General features: G+C 36.6%; 1 protein-coding gene across 1 annotated transcript in view; it reads right to left on the bottom strand.

Moving 5' to 3' along the window:
- LOC142358767 (cotranscriptional regulator ARB2A homolog) overlaps window positions 1-9,223 on the bottom strand; it is a 47,887-nt gene extending 38,664 nt beyond the window's left edge. The window contains exons 1-2 of the mRNA XM_075410344.1: window positions 8,778-9,223; window positions 5,290-5,616 (exon numbers count right to left, since the gene is read on the bottom strand). Of these exons, the coding sequence (XP_075266459.1) occupies window positions 5,290-5,616; window positions 8,778-9,198 (748 nt within the window). The 5' untranslated portion in view covers window positions 9,199-9,223. The remainder of the gene's footprint in view (window positions 1-5,289; window positions 5,617-8,777) is intronic.
- Window positions 9,224-15,584: the final 6,361 nt, after the last annotated feature.

Genomic DNA, 15,584 nt, shown 5'->3' with positions numbered 1-15,584 from the left:
TCTTAAAACAAATAATTGTTCGGCTAGTTAGACTCTAAAACACTCAAAAACAGTACCACAAAAAGTACCTCTCCTCTTTTTGTCAAACATCAAAAGCGACTGACACAAAAATTTTGACGTTACGTAGACATTCGATCTCCGAATAATACAAAATTAAACATTACATTGAAGATCTTCAAAAAATCACCGAATTTTCCAAAAAAAACTCATTTCCAGTCACAAAAGAAAAAACAAATGGCCGGTCAAATCATGCAAAAGTACAAAGGAAAAAAGACTTGAAAAATGCCGAGACAAGAGCTAAAAATAGCAAATTTATGGCAGTTTCCTGAAAGACTTCTCATCCGGTAACAGGATTTGCTGTTTAAATTCAAACACTCTACCTGAAACAAAAATGATGGCCCAAGAAACCTATTTTATTTCCAAACATACTATATAACAAGAGATACTAAACTCAAACATAAGCGACTACCGTCGAAGAAATGCTCTCGACCGACTAGTGGGAGCTCTAACCTATTGCTTCCAGCTTGCCGACGCGGGGAGACTAAACTCACTATGGGGGCTTCAAATGACGTCATTATAGGTTATTATATACCACCGCAGTCACTAATAAAATTCAAAGTGAAGAAAACAACACCAATATAAGCACATTTTTCATTTGACTCTTAGTAGTGAACTGTCGCCACTGGGTTTACCTGCTGAAAATTGTGAATGAGAGAATTTTAAATTCTAATACAAAAATTTTAAATTGAACATTAGACATAATTGCTTAAAAATAAAAAGCTACTTATAAAAACTCTTAGTCTATTTAGACTCTCAAACACTCTCATGAACAGTACAACCAAAACTGCCTTTTTGTTTTGACAGACAGCAAAAATGACTCACGCAAAATTTTTCACGTGAAGGTCCTGATTTTTGAACTCCGAATAATACAAAACCGAACATTACATTGACGATCTTCAAAAATTCACCGAATTTTCCAACAACTCATGTCCAGTCAAAAAACAAAAAAATGGCCGATCACATCATGCAATAGTACACACAAAAAAACTGAAAATGCTGAAAAAAAACAGCTTAAAAGAGCAAAGTTATGGCCGTTTCCTGACAAACGTCTTATCGGGTAACAGGAAAAAAATGAACAACAAAACCTATTATTTTGTTTCCAAACGCATTTAACAAGAAAATCTAAACTCATACATAACCGACTACCGTCGAAGGAATTGCTCTCCACCGACAAGTGGGTGACCAAAATCACTATGGGTGCTTCAAATGACGTCATTGCAGGTTGTTATATACTACTATAGTTACACCAAAATCAGCGCATTTTTCATTTTACTTTAGAAGTGAAATGCCGCCACTTGAATTCACCCTCTGAAAATTGTGAATCAGAGAGAATTTCAAAATTTAAAACGATTTTAAATTGAACATTAGACATAATTACTTGAAAATAAAAAAGCTACTTAAAACAAATAATTGTTAGGCTAGTTAGACTCTCAAGCACTCGAAAACAGTACCACAAAAAGTACCTCTTCTTTCTGACAAAAATCAAAAGGGACTCGAACAAAATTCTTTGCCGAACTGACTTCCGATCTCCAAATAATACAAAACTAAACATTAGATTGAAGATCTTCAACAATTCAACGAATTTTCCAAGAACTCAAATCCACTCTCAAAAGAAAAAATACATGGCCCACCACATCATGCAAAAGTACAAAAGAAAAGAACAGTGGAAAAAAGCTGAGACAACAGCTATAAATAGCAAATTTATGGCCGTCTAGACAAACGTCTTATCGGGTAACATGAGTAAAATGATTACCAACATCTCCTTTTTGTTTTCAAACCTCTTATTCAACAAGAGTTACTAAGCTCAAAACCGACTACCGTCGGAAGAATTGCTCTCAATCAACTAGTGGAAGCTCTAACCTATTGCTGCCAGCTTCAATCAGGGGGACTAAAATCAATATGTGGGCTTCAAATGACGTTATTAGAGGTTATTATGTACCGCTAAAGTCACTAATAAAATCTAAATAAAAGAAAATTACACCAATATCAGCATATATTTCATCTGACTTTTAGTAGTGAACTGCCACCACTGGAGTTCGCCTGCTGGAGATTCTGAATGATAGATAATTTGAAATTGTAAAACAAAAATGTTTAACTGAACATTAGACAGAACTACTTGAAAATAAAAAGCTACTTAAAAAAACTGTTAGTCTAGTTAGACTCTCAAACACTCAAAAACTGTACAACCAAAACTGCCTCTTTGTTTTGACAGACAACAAAAATGACTCAAGCAAAACTATTTACGAGAAGGTCTGATTTTTGGACTCCGAATAATACAAAATTAACCATAAGATTGAAGATCTTCAACAATTCACCGAATTTTCCAAGAACTCATTCCCACTCGCAAAAGAAAAAAACATGACCGGTCACATCATGCAAAAGTACAAAAGAAAAGAACAGTGGAAAAAGCTGAGACAACAGCTATAAATAGCAAATTTATGGCCGTCTAGGCAAACGCCTTCTCGGGTAACAGGAGTAAAAAGATTACCAAGATCTCCTTTTTGTTTTTAAACCTCTTATTCAACAAGAGTTACTAAGCTCAAACATAACCGATTACCGTCGAAAGAATTGCTATCGATCAACTAGTGAAAGCTCTAACCTATTGCTGCCAGCTTCAATCAGGGGGACTAAAATCACTACGGGGGCTTTAAATGACGTTATTAGAGGTTATTATGTACTGCTATAGTCACTAATAAAATCTAAAAAGAAGAAAATTACACCAATATCAGCACATTTTCGTTTGAGTTTTAGTAGTAAACTGCCACTACTTCAGTTAACCTACTGAAAATTATGAATGAGAGAGAATTTTAAATCAAAACGAAAAAGTCGAAGGCGCAAAAGTCACTCGAAATGTCAAATCGTTCGAGCAAAATTGTTCATTGAAAAGACCAGCACGTTTACAATAATTATGAATTCTTCAAACTTCATTCGAGACCAATTAAAAACAGCCAAAAGGAATAGAATCAGCTAAACAATTTAAGCCATCAAAAACATTAAACGGTTATTACTTCAAAAACATTAAACGGTTATTACTTCATTCTGATGTAATTATTCAAAAAAATTAAGCTAAAAGGCCCGCTCTCAAAATTCTTGCGTAAAAAAATGTTTACTCGGAGAATTAATATGCATATCAAGATTATGGGGCGTCTGATAAAGCAATGGTTATTGGAACTTCACGCAGAAGGACCACATAAACATAAACCGACAAATGTCGGAAGAATTGCTCTTGAACGACAGGCGAGGCAATTTAATTCATGGTCTTTAGTCTAGATCAATTTTTCTTTATGGGTGCAAAAACTTTGACCCCGCCGAGATTCGAACCACTGGCCTCTCGATCCATGGCCACCAACACTTACCACTGCGCTACGAGTCCCTTAATTTTGCTATGCTGCAACCGATTTTATATTAGCAACTTCGGAGCACTAGAGATCACTCAAAAATGATGAACGAAAGCGTGAAAAAGTCACCTGAGAAGTCAAAGAATGTTCTAGAAGAAAACCGCAAAATTGTCAAGCGAAAAATTTGCATAAAAAAGACACACGTTTACACTAAGTTCTATGAACTTCGTTCAAGAGTAATTAATAACGGTTAATTTTTCGGCTCGTAAAAAAGAGCAAGATACAAAAGAAAAAACATAGGAAATGTCTAACAAAAATTGAATAAGCTAGTGACTTTAATATCATCCTTTCTACGGAAGCAGCCTTTGATAGTCAAAAAAACTTATAACCCTACATTAAGAACAAAAGACTATATATACACTTTAAAACGGTGGACTTAAAGTCATCAAAACCAAGGTCAACGAGATAATCAACCGATCACACAAACTCGAGGAAAACTAATGAGAAAAGTCCCAGGACATTAAAAAAAATGGCAAAAATCGAAATCTTTTCGTTTACGGCGAAAGCCAAATTCACTAGCCACAAATATTTCATTACAAAGATTGAATTATTGTGTATAAGAACGCTGATGACTCTTGCGATTATTCCATCCAAGCGGCAACTCAATATATTCACTCATTCCTATACAAAACCAATGAGACCTGATATTAAGTATCCATATAACTTTGTATCCTTTTATTAGCATTGCGAAAAACTCATGAGAAATTGCAGTGAAAACAGGAAACAAGTTGCCTCAAGTGAACAAAAATTTACTCTCAAACACATAGTTTGTTCAACCACCAATCGCTCTCTGCTGTATAATTCAGGTTGAAAATTACAATCCTTCAAAAAACTCGCTAGGTCGTTTTTCTTGCCACTCTGCCTGACTGAAACGACTAATTTGACTTTTACTAATTTATATCTTATTTGATCTAGTAATAATATAGTATTTGATCTACTGAATAATTTGAAATCCAATTTGACTTAGTGACATGACTAACTTCGAACGAATTGCTCTCAAAAGCCCTTGACATGGAACATGGCATTCGCCAGTTGTTGTTCAAGGGCACGTCTAGAGTGGATAACTAAAGGACATACCTCTCTAAGGTATATTTATGCAAATCAGGTTGTCGAAAAATTTTTAATATTGGTTATATTTTGAGTATTTTGGCAAATTTGGTATTTTGACATTGAGTAATTTCTCCTAAAACCGATTAAAATAGATGTTTCGATTCAATTTCATCTTAAGTTTTTGTTCAGTTTTACTTTTTTAATCAATTGCTTGATTCAATTGTCCAAAGCAAAATTTAAAGAAAAAAACGAACCGAGTAATGTCGGAAGAATTGCTCTCCAAGGACAGGCGGGGCAATTTAATTCAAGGGCTGTAGCCTAGATAAATTTTTTATGCGTGCAAAAATAGTTAACCAAGACAGGATTCGAACCATGGACCTCCCAAACCCTCACCAGAAGCACTGCCCACTCCGCTATCATGCCCTTCTTTTTGCCATGCTGCAATCGATTTTATATTAGTAACCAGCTTTAGTGAGAACAATAGAGATCACTCAAAAATGAAGAAAGAAAGCGTGAAAAGGTCACTTGAGAAGTCAAAGAATGTTCTAGACGAAAAGCGCAAAACGGTCAAGCGAAAATTATGCTTAAAAAAGACCAACACGTTTACAATACTTGCCACGAACTTCGTTCGAGAGCAATAAATTAGATTTATAAATTATATACATGAACTGGCGATGACCTAAAAACTATTATAGCTCTATATGTTGTGAAAACCAAAAAAGGCGCACAGTACTAACTGGCTGCATGATTTGGGAGACTATTAAGTTAGTTAAAAATTCACCTTTAGGCACAAATATTTTCTCCAAGCTACAATCTTCTTCAAGACGATTGTACACTTCTTCTGTGATCACTTTTCCCAGCGCTTCGTAGCGCCTCTGATTATACGCTTGATTTTTCCTTACATTGAATACGAAACCTTCGCCTTTCTCGCCCCGTAACACTCCGTCCGAGTCAAATTCGTAACCGAAATCTTGCAGTGTAGAACCAAACTCCTGTTCTTCTTTGGATGCGTGTGCGCTTGCAGCAGCCCCTCGTTTGGATCTGGTTGCTTTAGCTGGTGGCTGCCCATCTGACAAATTGCCATCTGAAGTTGACTTTGGAATTGATTCTGCGCAAACAAAAACCGCATCCTTAACAAAGCATGAACCATGCCGGCCAGACATTATAAAAGCCTAGTACGTAGCCACCACGGTACTGACTCGCCTATCTAAGTTATAATTTACAAACAAAAGTCACTCAGGAGCGGCTGTTTACATTTTTAAATCTCAACTTCATGAGCCACAAACAACGCCCTATTGACAATAATGGGTTACGCCAAATCCGAGGTTGGCCACACAAGGTGGGAATTTTCGATACAATTTTATTTTAAAAATTGAAATTTTAGGTCTAATAGATCATTAAAAAATAACCGACTAACGTCAGGCGAATTGCTCTCAAAAGACGCCGAGCGGTTGGCTTTGGTAGTAGCCAGCTGGGGCTTAGGGATATCAGCATTAGGGGGGGGGGGGGGGGTCACCGGTGTGGGGGCAGGCGTTGAGGGGGAGGGGGGTTTCATGTGTTGGAGTAGGGAGTAATGGGGGGCTGATGGTGGGGCGGGGGAGGGTTGGGTGACTGCAGGGGATCAGACATTGAAACTTAAAGATAAAAACGCCCTTCACACCATGAAATTGTCTCCTCAAAACTATTTTGGTGAATCGCTTTCTTAGAGTCTAGTACGGCTCATTGATCTATGAGAACTACATGCCCTCTGAGCGCTACCTGTTTATCCCATTTTTGAGGACAAAATTCAAATAGGTCAGACAAAAAATTGCTAAAAAACCACAGTACTTCGTTTGAGAGCAATTAAAAAAAACTGTTTTCCTGAAAGAATTCCATTCTAAACAAACCACAGATCAAGTTTTTAAGTTATACATATAAAAAAAACAAATTCAAAGTTAACGCGTTGCAAAAACATTATCGACTATTCTAGATAGGAGTCTAAGTTATGCCTACTTCACTTATGTATATAAAAGAGGAACAGAAACTTGACAAAATCCGAAATCTTCAAATTTTGAAAATTGTTGCAAAACATTATTTTAAATATTCTATATCTGTTACGTTGACAAAATATACCAAATACTTTATATTTGTTACGTTGAACAGATGGACTGTTTGAAACTTAAAAATTTAAAAGCTTCAAATTTAAAAGCTTGAAAATCTAAAAAAAACGGACGGTCGCTTAATCCATTATGGAGGCAACAAAAACAGTATCCCTCTTTCAAGACGAAAAAGTCGGTAGAACAAAAAATTGCAAAAACACTGGTAGGTAGGACTGATATGAGGCGTAGGATATCACGTGAAAACACGATTAGGCGGAAGGAAATTTTGTAGCCATTAGGCATTAATTCTGAACTAGTTTTGTGAGAATTAGTCGGAAGCCAGTCAAAACACTTAGAGGAGGTACTGCATTATCCACCTGATATTAAAATATAAATAAAGGACTATAACAACTGACTCCGTTGCGAAATAGCGTGAGAAATGTAGTTTATCCACAACTACCCCCAATTTTTCCGTATTTTTTAACCGGTAGTCCCAAATTATTTACACTGGGTAGATAATAAAAGAGATGGATAACATTGAAAAGTGATACATTTTTAAGTATTTTTAACAACTCATCTTTTAAGTACTTTTAACAACTCATTTGAAAGTAAAGACGATCAGGGACACTTAACAACTTTATGGCATCGAGTGCATTTTGAAGGACCTCCTCTAGGTATTTTAATTGCTATTGGCCTAATTTCTACGAAACTTTAGCTCACGATTTTCACCTAACGGCTTCAAAAATTCTGATAGCCTAATCTACTTTTTGACTAATATCCCACCCCCACACATGTAATTGGTACAAACTTCCTTTGATAGCAATCATGAACCAATTCCCGTTCTTAGAGTTGAGCTAACAAAACAAAAACTTGGGGTGGTTGGGAAACCTGAGCAGCTAAAACAAACCAAGCCTTTTTCAATCATCAAGGAGCCTCAAATGAACATTGACACAATGCTCCAACCCCGCTCAACCAAAAAAACTCCGCAATCAAGGAAAAATTGTCGAACCCCTGATTATTTAAAATAGGCTTTTCAAACCCACAAGCTGTTCCAGTTAGGTAGAAAATTCAGAACTCACTGTCAAGATATCGAGTGGATCAATTTCTCGCCATAATGATCCGTAACAAGATTTGACAGAACACTAGATATGCAAAAACCCGCGGAAACTAGTGCTTTCATACAAAGAATGAACAAGTCACTAAGAACCTATATTTATTAACGACAGTATTTGGGTTCATTAATGAAAACTAGGAAACAAAAACGAACAAAAGATAATAAAAAAATTAATACATTTGTTCAGCTGTGATTTAAAATAAATTTACTACTTGTTTCTGAAGCTGAACATTCTGAAATTCTGAGAAATCTAACTTCAGAATAGAGTTTGGACTCTCAAGGCACCATTGCCATTTACAACAAAACGAAAAATTTCAAAGGTTCGGTCCGATAAACGTTCACAAGTTGCATCATAGATAGTGTACACAAATTTGTGAGTCGGCAAACAGCTCTAAAAGAAATGCTGAAGGTATGTTTTTTCCCCTTTTGCATGCCACAAATATTCTAAAATTAAGACTTGAACTAAGGGGCTGAAATACGTCAAAATTTAAAGAAAAGGCGGCCAGGAGAAAAACAGCTACAAGTAAAAGCAAACATATAGAGTCGATGTGAACTGAGCAAAAAAATGTCCATGAAAATATTAACTAAAATCAGCTAAAAATGCCCGATTTGATGCCAATTTTAATGAGAAAAAGGCTAAACTATCAGAAATCGCACAAATTTTTGCACAAAAAGTCCTGTACGTAAATTTATCGTAAAATGACCTAAATTTATCGCAAAATTTGAAAATTGAAAAATCAGTCAAAAATTCAATCATCAATGAATCCTCGATCGATCGATGGAATTCAAAAAACCTTTCAATTAAAATATTGCACGCTCAATGGGCATTCCAATGATAATATTCATATCCTTCTGTGGCAAATAAATTGATCGGCCAAATTAACTGAACACAAAGAAACCAGTTGACAAATAAAACGAGAAAAATGTTAGAATTCATTCCAATTCTATTCTTTTCGGTCTTCAGAGCTTTTACGAACAGTTAAGTTCAGACAATTCAAGAGTTTTTCGCATGCAAAAACTAATTAGTAATTTCTGATTGTAACAAATGTTTATATTCAAAAATCACAACTGACTTACCAGGGTGCCCATTTTCTTTCATCTCAACATCATCACCCTGCTCCATTTTGCTCTCTTCCTGGCTAGATTTCTTATCTTTCTCAACGCCCATTGAGTTGCTCTGCTGATATGTTGGGATCTGCTTTGTAGTAAAACAATGATTCAAGGACTGAATAAACGAAAAGAAGACAGCAGAACTCTTAATGTTAGAGCAAATTCGATTTGATTCTTCAGCTTCAGCTGCAGTTTGAAGCACGTTGTACGCGTTTGATGGTAACAAATTAAAATGAGGCTGTTCGTCAGCAGGTAGAGCGTACTTCGTTTGAACGAATACTTTTGCTTTTTGCTGTGAATTTAATTGAGCTGCTAATACTACATTAAGATTGGCAAGGTATGCGGAGTAAAAGACAAAAACACGCAAACATTTTATATCTGAAGACATCAACTACATAACCGAAAACTTCTTAACGAAAACCAACGTGACAAGAAGAAAGCAAGGAAAAAATAAAATACGCCGTAGCTAAGAATAAAGACAAAACAAAACAACAATATTTTCAGGCAATTGATGGCCGTTTGATTGCTTAAATAGTTGATTTCTCAATATAAGTAACAAAGCTCAGGAACATCCAATCTAAGGAAGGGCATAACTATAATTTATCATTATCTGTCCGAAGTTGTTATTAATATGATGGTATAGAACCATAAAAAACGCAACAAATTTTATTTTTAAATCTAGCTATCGAACAGATAGTTCATCTTCCCATTTTAAAAGCGACCTTCTCAAAAAGAACATAAACCGACTAATGTCGGAAGAATTGCTCTCGAACGACAGGCGGGTGGGAAAACATTTGACCCTACCGGGATTCGAAACATTAACCTCCAGCTTCATAATCATATGCACTGCCGAAAGTCCTATTTGTACCTTATATTTACTATGCTGCAACCGACTTTATGTTAGCAACAAGCTTTACTTCAGATTGAGAGCAATAAAGATCACTCAAAAATGGAGAACGAAAGCGTTAAAAAGTCACTTGAGAAGTCGAAGAATGTTCTAGAAGAAAAGCGCAAAATGGTCGAGCGAAAAAATTGCATAAAAAAGACCAAAACGTTTACAACAATTGCTATGAAATTCGTTCAAGAGCAATTAATACCAGCGTTATTAAACTGCTCTTTCAAATTTCAAGGCATTGTATCAGATTGCAACTATAATGCTCTGCCACCGTAGCATCTACTAGAGCGGTAGAAATAATAATAATAGAATGACTCGAGTAGGCTTCAGGACATTAACTCTTGGTAGTTTCCGCATCTGCATAACATCTCTATGTCTATTAGTTAGTATCAATGAACTTTTTCATGAAAAAATTTGATAGACGTCAGTTAAAGTCGATTTGCATGGTCTTCGATAAATGTCGAATAGGCACGCATGAGGCAGCTGTAAAGTTTCTTAGTACGTATGAAGTAGTTATCGTCTGTCTTCATCAGTCGGGTTTGTACAGTTGGCAGCTCGCCTCCTTGAGACTGCCTGGTGGAGTGGTACGAATCGCGTGTAGTTCAATCGACATGCACATCATACAATGACTTATCGTAAGGAGATGAAAATTCTTTAGTCCCTGGTAGTATGAATTTTTGATCCCTAGAATCCACCCAGTCCTAAGATTTAGAACCCTTTCAAGTTGAACGGTAGTTCCCTAGCATTAGCTATAAGAAAGTATGAGGAAGGATTTCGCAAGCTTTTCCATTTTTAATTTCACATACTTTATCCCCATCACTGCCTGAAGCCGAGCTGTAAAGCAACAGCAAATCGCAAATGAAATGAAAAAAGAGAAAGGGCTTGATGTCAAATGAAAGACAATTAAGAGCGAATTGACTAAGCACTTGACGTTCACTTGACGTAGCTAAAGAAAAAGGATCATCAAGCTGATGGAACGCTATGCGGTTGCCGCGGTATCATCTTGACCTAACGAAAACCAGAATTTCGTAATGGCATTGCCCTATACTATGCTTGGGACACAGTAAAGATACCTTCATCATGCGCATTTAATGAAAATTGAATTGTGACACATGACCTCCATTGTCCAAAGGGAGGATAAAACCACATAAGACATGGAACTTCACAATTCCTTTCCAAATCTTTCAAATAACGCCTGTCCAGATGTTCAGATGGAGCCTCATCTTAAGCCGCTGAATGAGCAACTTTTGATTTAATTCAACAACTTATGATTATGCATGATTAGACACCAAGCCCAACGGACTCTGGGACTCCAGGTTCAGAAGAAAACTTTGCTGAAAAATCTAGCTGCAATAAAAAAGTTACTCGAAAGCCGTAGGGAAGCCTAAAATTATCAAGAATCTTTATAAAAAGCTCGTAATTAACGAAAGAATAATAAATGTTAAATATTATAAAAAATTGTCCAATTGTCTGTGAGTTCCATTTTGGAGCTGGCCCAACATCTTCAAAAGAGCCGAGACAAATGGCATAGAAGCTCTCTGAGCAAAAGAAGACAACATAGCTGACATCATCTCCACTCTACTAAAAAAATCGTGTTCGAAAGCTCCTAAGGTGCTTCAATCTCTCTATTCTATGCTTTAAGAGACTTGGACGGATGGAGATTGTTGATGTTCCAGTGAGCGCTTCTGTTGACGACGATAAATAGTTAGTTTGGCTAATCTGCTTTCGCCTATAATTTACAATGTTTTCTATCTTCTGTTTTTCGCATCTGATGTTTGGTCGTTTGTTTTCGTATTTTTGATAACTTTGCGGAATATGAAACAATTTATAAAGATGCTGTAGTGGTAGGCCCCTGGATCAAAAAATGCACACCCTGTGTCGAGGTGTTGAACTTCCTAATTTAGTTTACTAGGAAAAAAAATTACACTGTGCCAATATGTTGGTTTTATAGTATCCCTTGTAGCTAACTGAGGATCTGAACTCAGTTCTGAATCCTTTTTTCGGCCTTCCCCTGTGAAAAAATGTTCCACTCAATATTAACTAAGAGACTCCACCGCAAACTTCTGTTCGTGAGTTTTATATATATTTCGCACTCCATCGTCCAAGAGAACACAATTTATCTCATTCATTATTTTAATCCTTTTCGTGTCGCCTCTTTTATCAGGGTGAATCCAGAGAGCCAAATGTTTGAAACGTTGTTGAATTTCCTCCATAGATGCAGTAGGTGGTACCCAAAGATGACCATATTTGGATAGCGGTTCATCGCGGGTTGAACACCTCTTCATCTCTTCAAGCCATTTTCCAATCAAATCTTTGGGGTTTATCTCCGTCTGTAGTTTAGTCTCTGTCGTTTTCAAAAAGGTTTACGAGCTGCCTTCAGCTCCCCTCGTCTCCAACGAGTTTTTTTAAAGCTGTCTTCAGCTCCCCAGACAAAACCTCTGACTCAGTTTGATCAGACTCGCAGTCAAGTCGCATTTATTTGCTGTAGTTGGCTTTCGAACTCAATTAGAGTGTTATTATCGTTAATTTTAGAACAAAAGTGCTCCTGTTGCTCATCAGCAACGATTAATTTCTCTGCTTTAACTCAAAGACTTGCCTTTTTATCGCATTGTTTTCCTGTTGAACATGTTCAAGTTGCTCCTCTAATTACAGAGAAGCAACTATCAGCTTTTTGCAGTTTTCCACCCGGATTTTCATCCTGTTCCAACCCTGATTAGTAAAATTCGGTCTCTGGGTTAATGTTGTAGAATAGGGTTCATCCACGAACCATACCGTTCAAAAATTCTGAGGACTCCACGTCGGACAAAGGCTTCGACTTCGTACAATTGTGGCAGACAATTCACATACGCTCCCATTTCTGGCTTCATGGCGTTTTCTAAACAAAACATGCAATAGTAATGATTCAACGGACTACCATCATTCCAAAAATTCCATTGACGTTGCAAAATTTTTGTTTTTTTACGCCAACAGCCCCTGTTATTAAGTATGTTTGAGATTTTATGCTGTGATTTCTACTTTATTGCTTTTTAATCCCAAGAGAATGTCAAAAACAAAAATCTTACCAAAAAATGAGTTGATATCTGCTGTCATCTTGTCAATGCAGCGATTTAGTAGAACATTTTTATTTTATTCAAGCACGTCGTCATTTTGATTTTGTTGCTATCTTTATGCAAAAACTTATCCTTAAATTCGCTGGATTTCATTCGGCTGGCAGCGGGTTACGTATTTGGTTTTTCTGATGCATCGATTATTACTCTGCCTCGACTTGTTTTAACGTCGGGGTCTTTTCTTTGACTTTTTTTGTCTACTGGAGATTCGTGTGACCCTTTTTGAGCTTTCACTTCCAGCAGAAACATTGATTTTCACTCTGGTTTTTTGCAGTACCGCTTTACTGTTCTTGTGTTGCACTTTTTGGTTAAGTAGGCGTTTCCTTCGAAGTAATTTTCACCCTTGCTTTGTTGGTTTTGGTTAGCTGGGCTCTGCTATTACTACATTCTTCCCCTGTATTTGTGTCCATCAGCGTCTCGATATCAGAATTGGGTTTCTATTTGGCTAATTCTGAATTTCTTGAGTCGGTGGTAATGCATTTTTTGCTATTTTTGAGTTTTCACGTCCTCAACGATGAAATTTAACTCGTTTATTATTTCTCGTATAAAAAGAGGAAAATTAAAGAACAATTTGGTCTTCTTTGTTTGCCATGGTTTTACTGTTGGATTGAAAAGCAAGACCAGGTCCCCATTTTGGTATTTCGGTCCAGAATGATTTCAATCGTAGTAGTTTTTTTGTTTCTCCTGCTCTAACCCCAATTTTTATTCTACTAATATGTGACAAAACGGCAGTTTTTTTGAGGTTACCAACGTAATCACGTGGGGTTGCGAATATGTGATTTTGGAGCGTTTTGTGCATGCAATCAATGGGTAATGGACAAGGAGCACCAAACAGAAGATAATATGGAATTTTTGTTACCGTGTGAAAAGAATTGCGATATGCCGTCATTATCAATTGAAGATATTTACTCCAAGTGTTGTGGTAATCTTCTACGTACTTTGCTAAATTTTCCTCAATCGTTCAATTTGTTCGTTCAATCATTGCATTTTCTTAACGGTGATTTGCTGTTGTATAACGGGGATCATTTTCCAACTCCTTGCACATGACTTAGAAAAAAAGGCCATAAAATTGGAACCCTCGTCGCTATGAAACTTTGCGTGGCACCAAAATCGTGAAACTCAACAGTCCAAAAAAGACTTAGTGACCATCTTGCCACTTGGTTTCGCAAAAAAACTGCTTCGTATCATTTTGAGTACTGATCTATAAAAAAAATAATTATGAAACCGTTGCTTTTGGGTAAGGGTCCTATGATATCTGACGCCACCTAACACAAAGAATGGCTCAGTTTCCACAGTATTAGTGAGTCTCTGTAATTTCGTTGGGGTTTTTCTTCATTGAGCACTTCACTAATTTCATTATCTAATCGTATGCATCAAGTTCTATTCCAAAAAGAAAAAGGTGTTCTTGAACTCTTTCAAGAGTCTATTAAACTCCTTGGTGCCCCTGAATTCATGAAGTAGAGGTTGAATGAAATCCATGTTTGTTTGGTTTACAACTCTTTTCTGGACTCGGTATTTGTCTTTGCTCAATTTTTGTCTCCTAAGCAGCCCTTGGGTGATATACAATTTTCGGAAATTTGTCCAGAGTTTCCATGTTGTTTTGCCCCAATCGTTGCTCTATTTTCAGATCGCTTCTTTTGTTCCACCCACAGAAACACTTATTTTATTTCTCGCAAGTTCTGCTGATGTTTTTGAAGCTTTTCTCTCTGGTTTTCCAAAAACACTGGACCAGCTGTTTTGTGTAGATTGTTTGACTATACCTAAAGTTTTCTTCAACACGAAATGAATCCTCAACCGCTGGCACTCTGAATACACAATACGCATGAGAAATTATTTCCCTTTGCTTGGTGATGGATTTCAGAATAAAGTTGTCCCAGTTTCTCAGTCCATCTCGCCAGCATTAGTTCTGAAGCTGTACAACCAAGTGAAAACACAATGATCTGTTACAATGGAAAATCTATTTTCGAGGAAATGACTCCAAAAGAAGTGTGTGAATTGAACGATGCATAAAACAGTCTTTTGTTTGCTGAGTAGAATCGTTGATCTCTACTCAGAGTTTTACTGGCATAAGCAATTACTTTATCCCCCCAGTTGTATATTCTGAGTAATGATTGCGCCTATTCCGGTTAGGGAAGCATCTGTTGTCAAGTTTCTGGGGTCGGTATCATTTGGAAAAACCGAAACGGTTGATTCATGTAATTTTAACTTATGATGGTCCAGCACTTCAACACATTCTTTATTTCAAGCAAACTTTTAAGATTTGTTCAACAAACGGTGCAATGGTTCCGCAACTTTACCAAAATCTGCTATGAATGGGCGATAAAAACCGAATAGCTCAAAAAATACAAAGAGTTTTTCAAATTACCTGTAGGTTTCATTTTAGCTACTGCAGCTGTCTTTTCCGGATTAACTTCCACGCTATATATTGATATAAAATGGCCTAGACGAGGCCATAAGAAAACTTTTTTGAGAGAAACGGCATTTTGAGCCTTCATTTTTCAAACTGGCTTCCTTTATACAACAGAACACAAATTATAGTCGTGATACATATTCGTCGAAAGACTTTCCAAAAATGATTATGTCGTCAATGTTTATCAAGAGTACCTCGTATGAAAATCCCGTCAGAATTAGTTCCATAAATTTTGGAACGCTCCTAGCGCTGAGGTTAAAACCATTGACAACCTCTTGCATTTATACAAACCCCAAGGCGCGATGAACGCTATCAAATTTTGTGAAATCTCCTTTAAGGCCAAATAAAAACAGGTTGACGTT

This window comes from Convolutriloba macropyga, chromosome 2 (assembly GCF_964194025.1).
Source record: "Convolutriloba macropyga chromosome 2, txConMacr16.3, whole genome shotgun sequence".
In the NCBI taxonomy this organism is placed as follows: domain Eukaryota; kingdom Metazoa; phylum Xenacoelomorpha; order Acoela; family Convolutidae; genus Convolutriloba; species Convolutriloba macropyga.
This window is presented reverse-complemented; position numbering and strand designations above follow the sequence as displayed.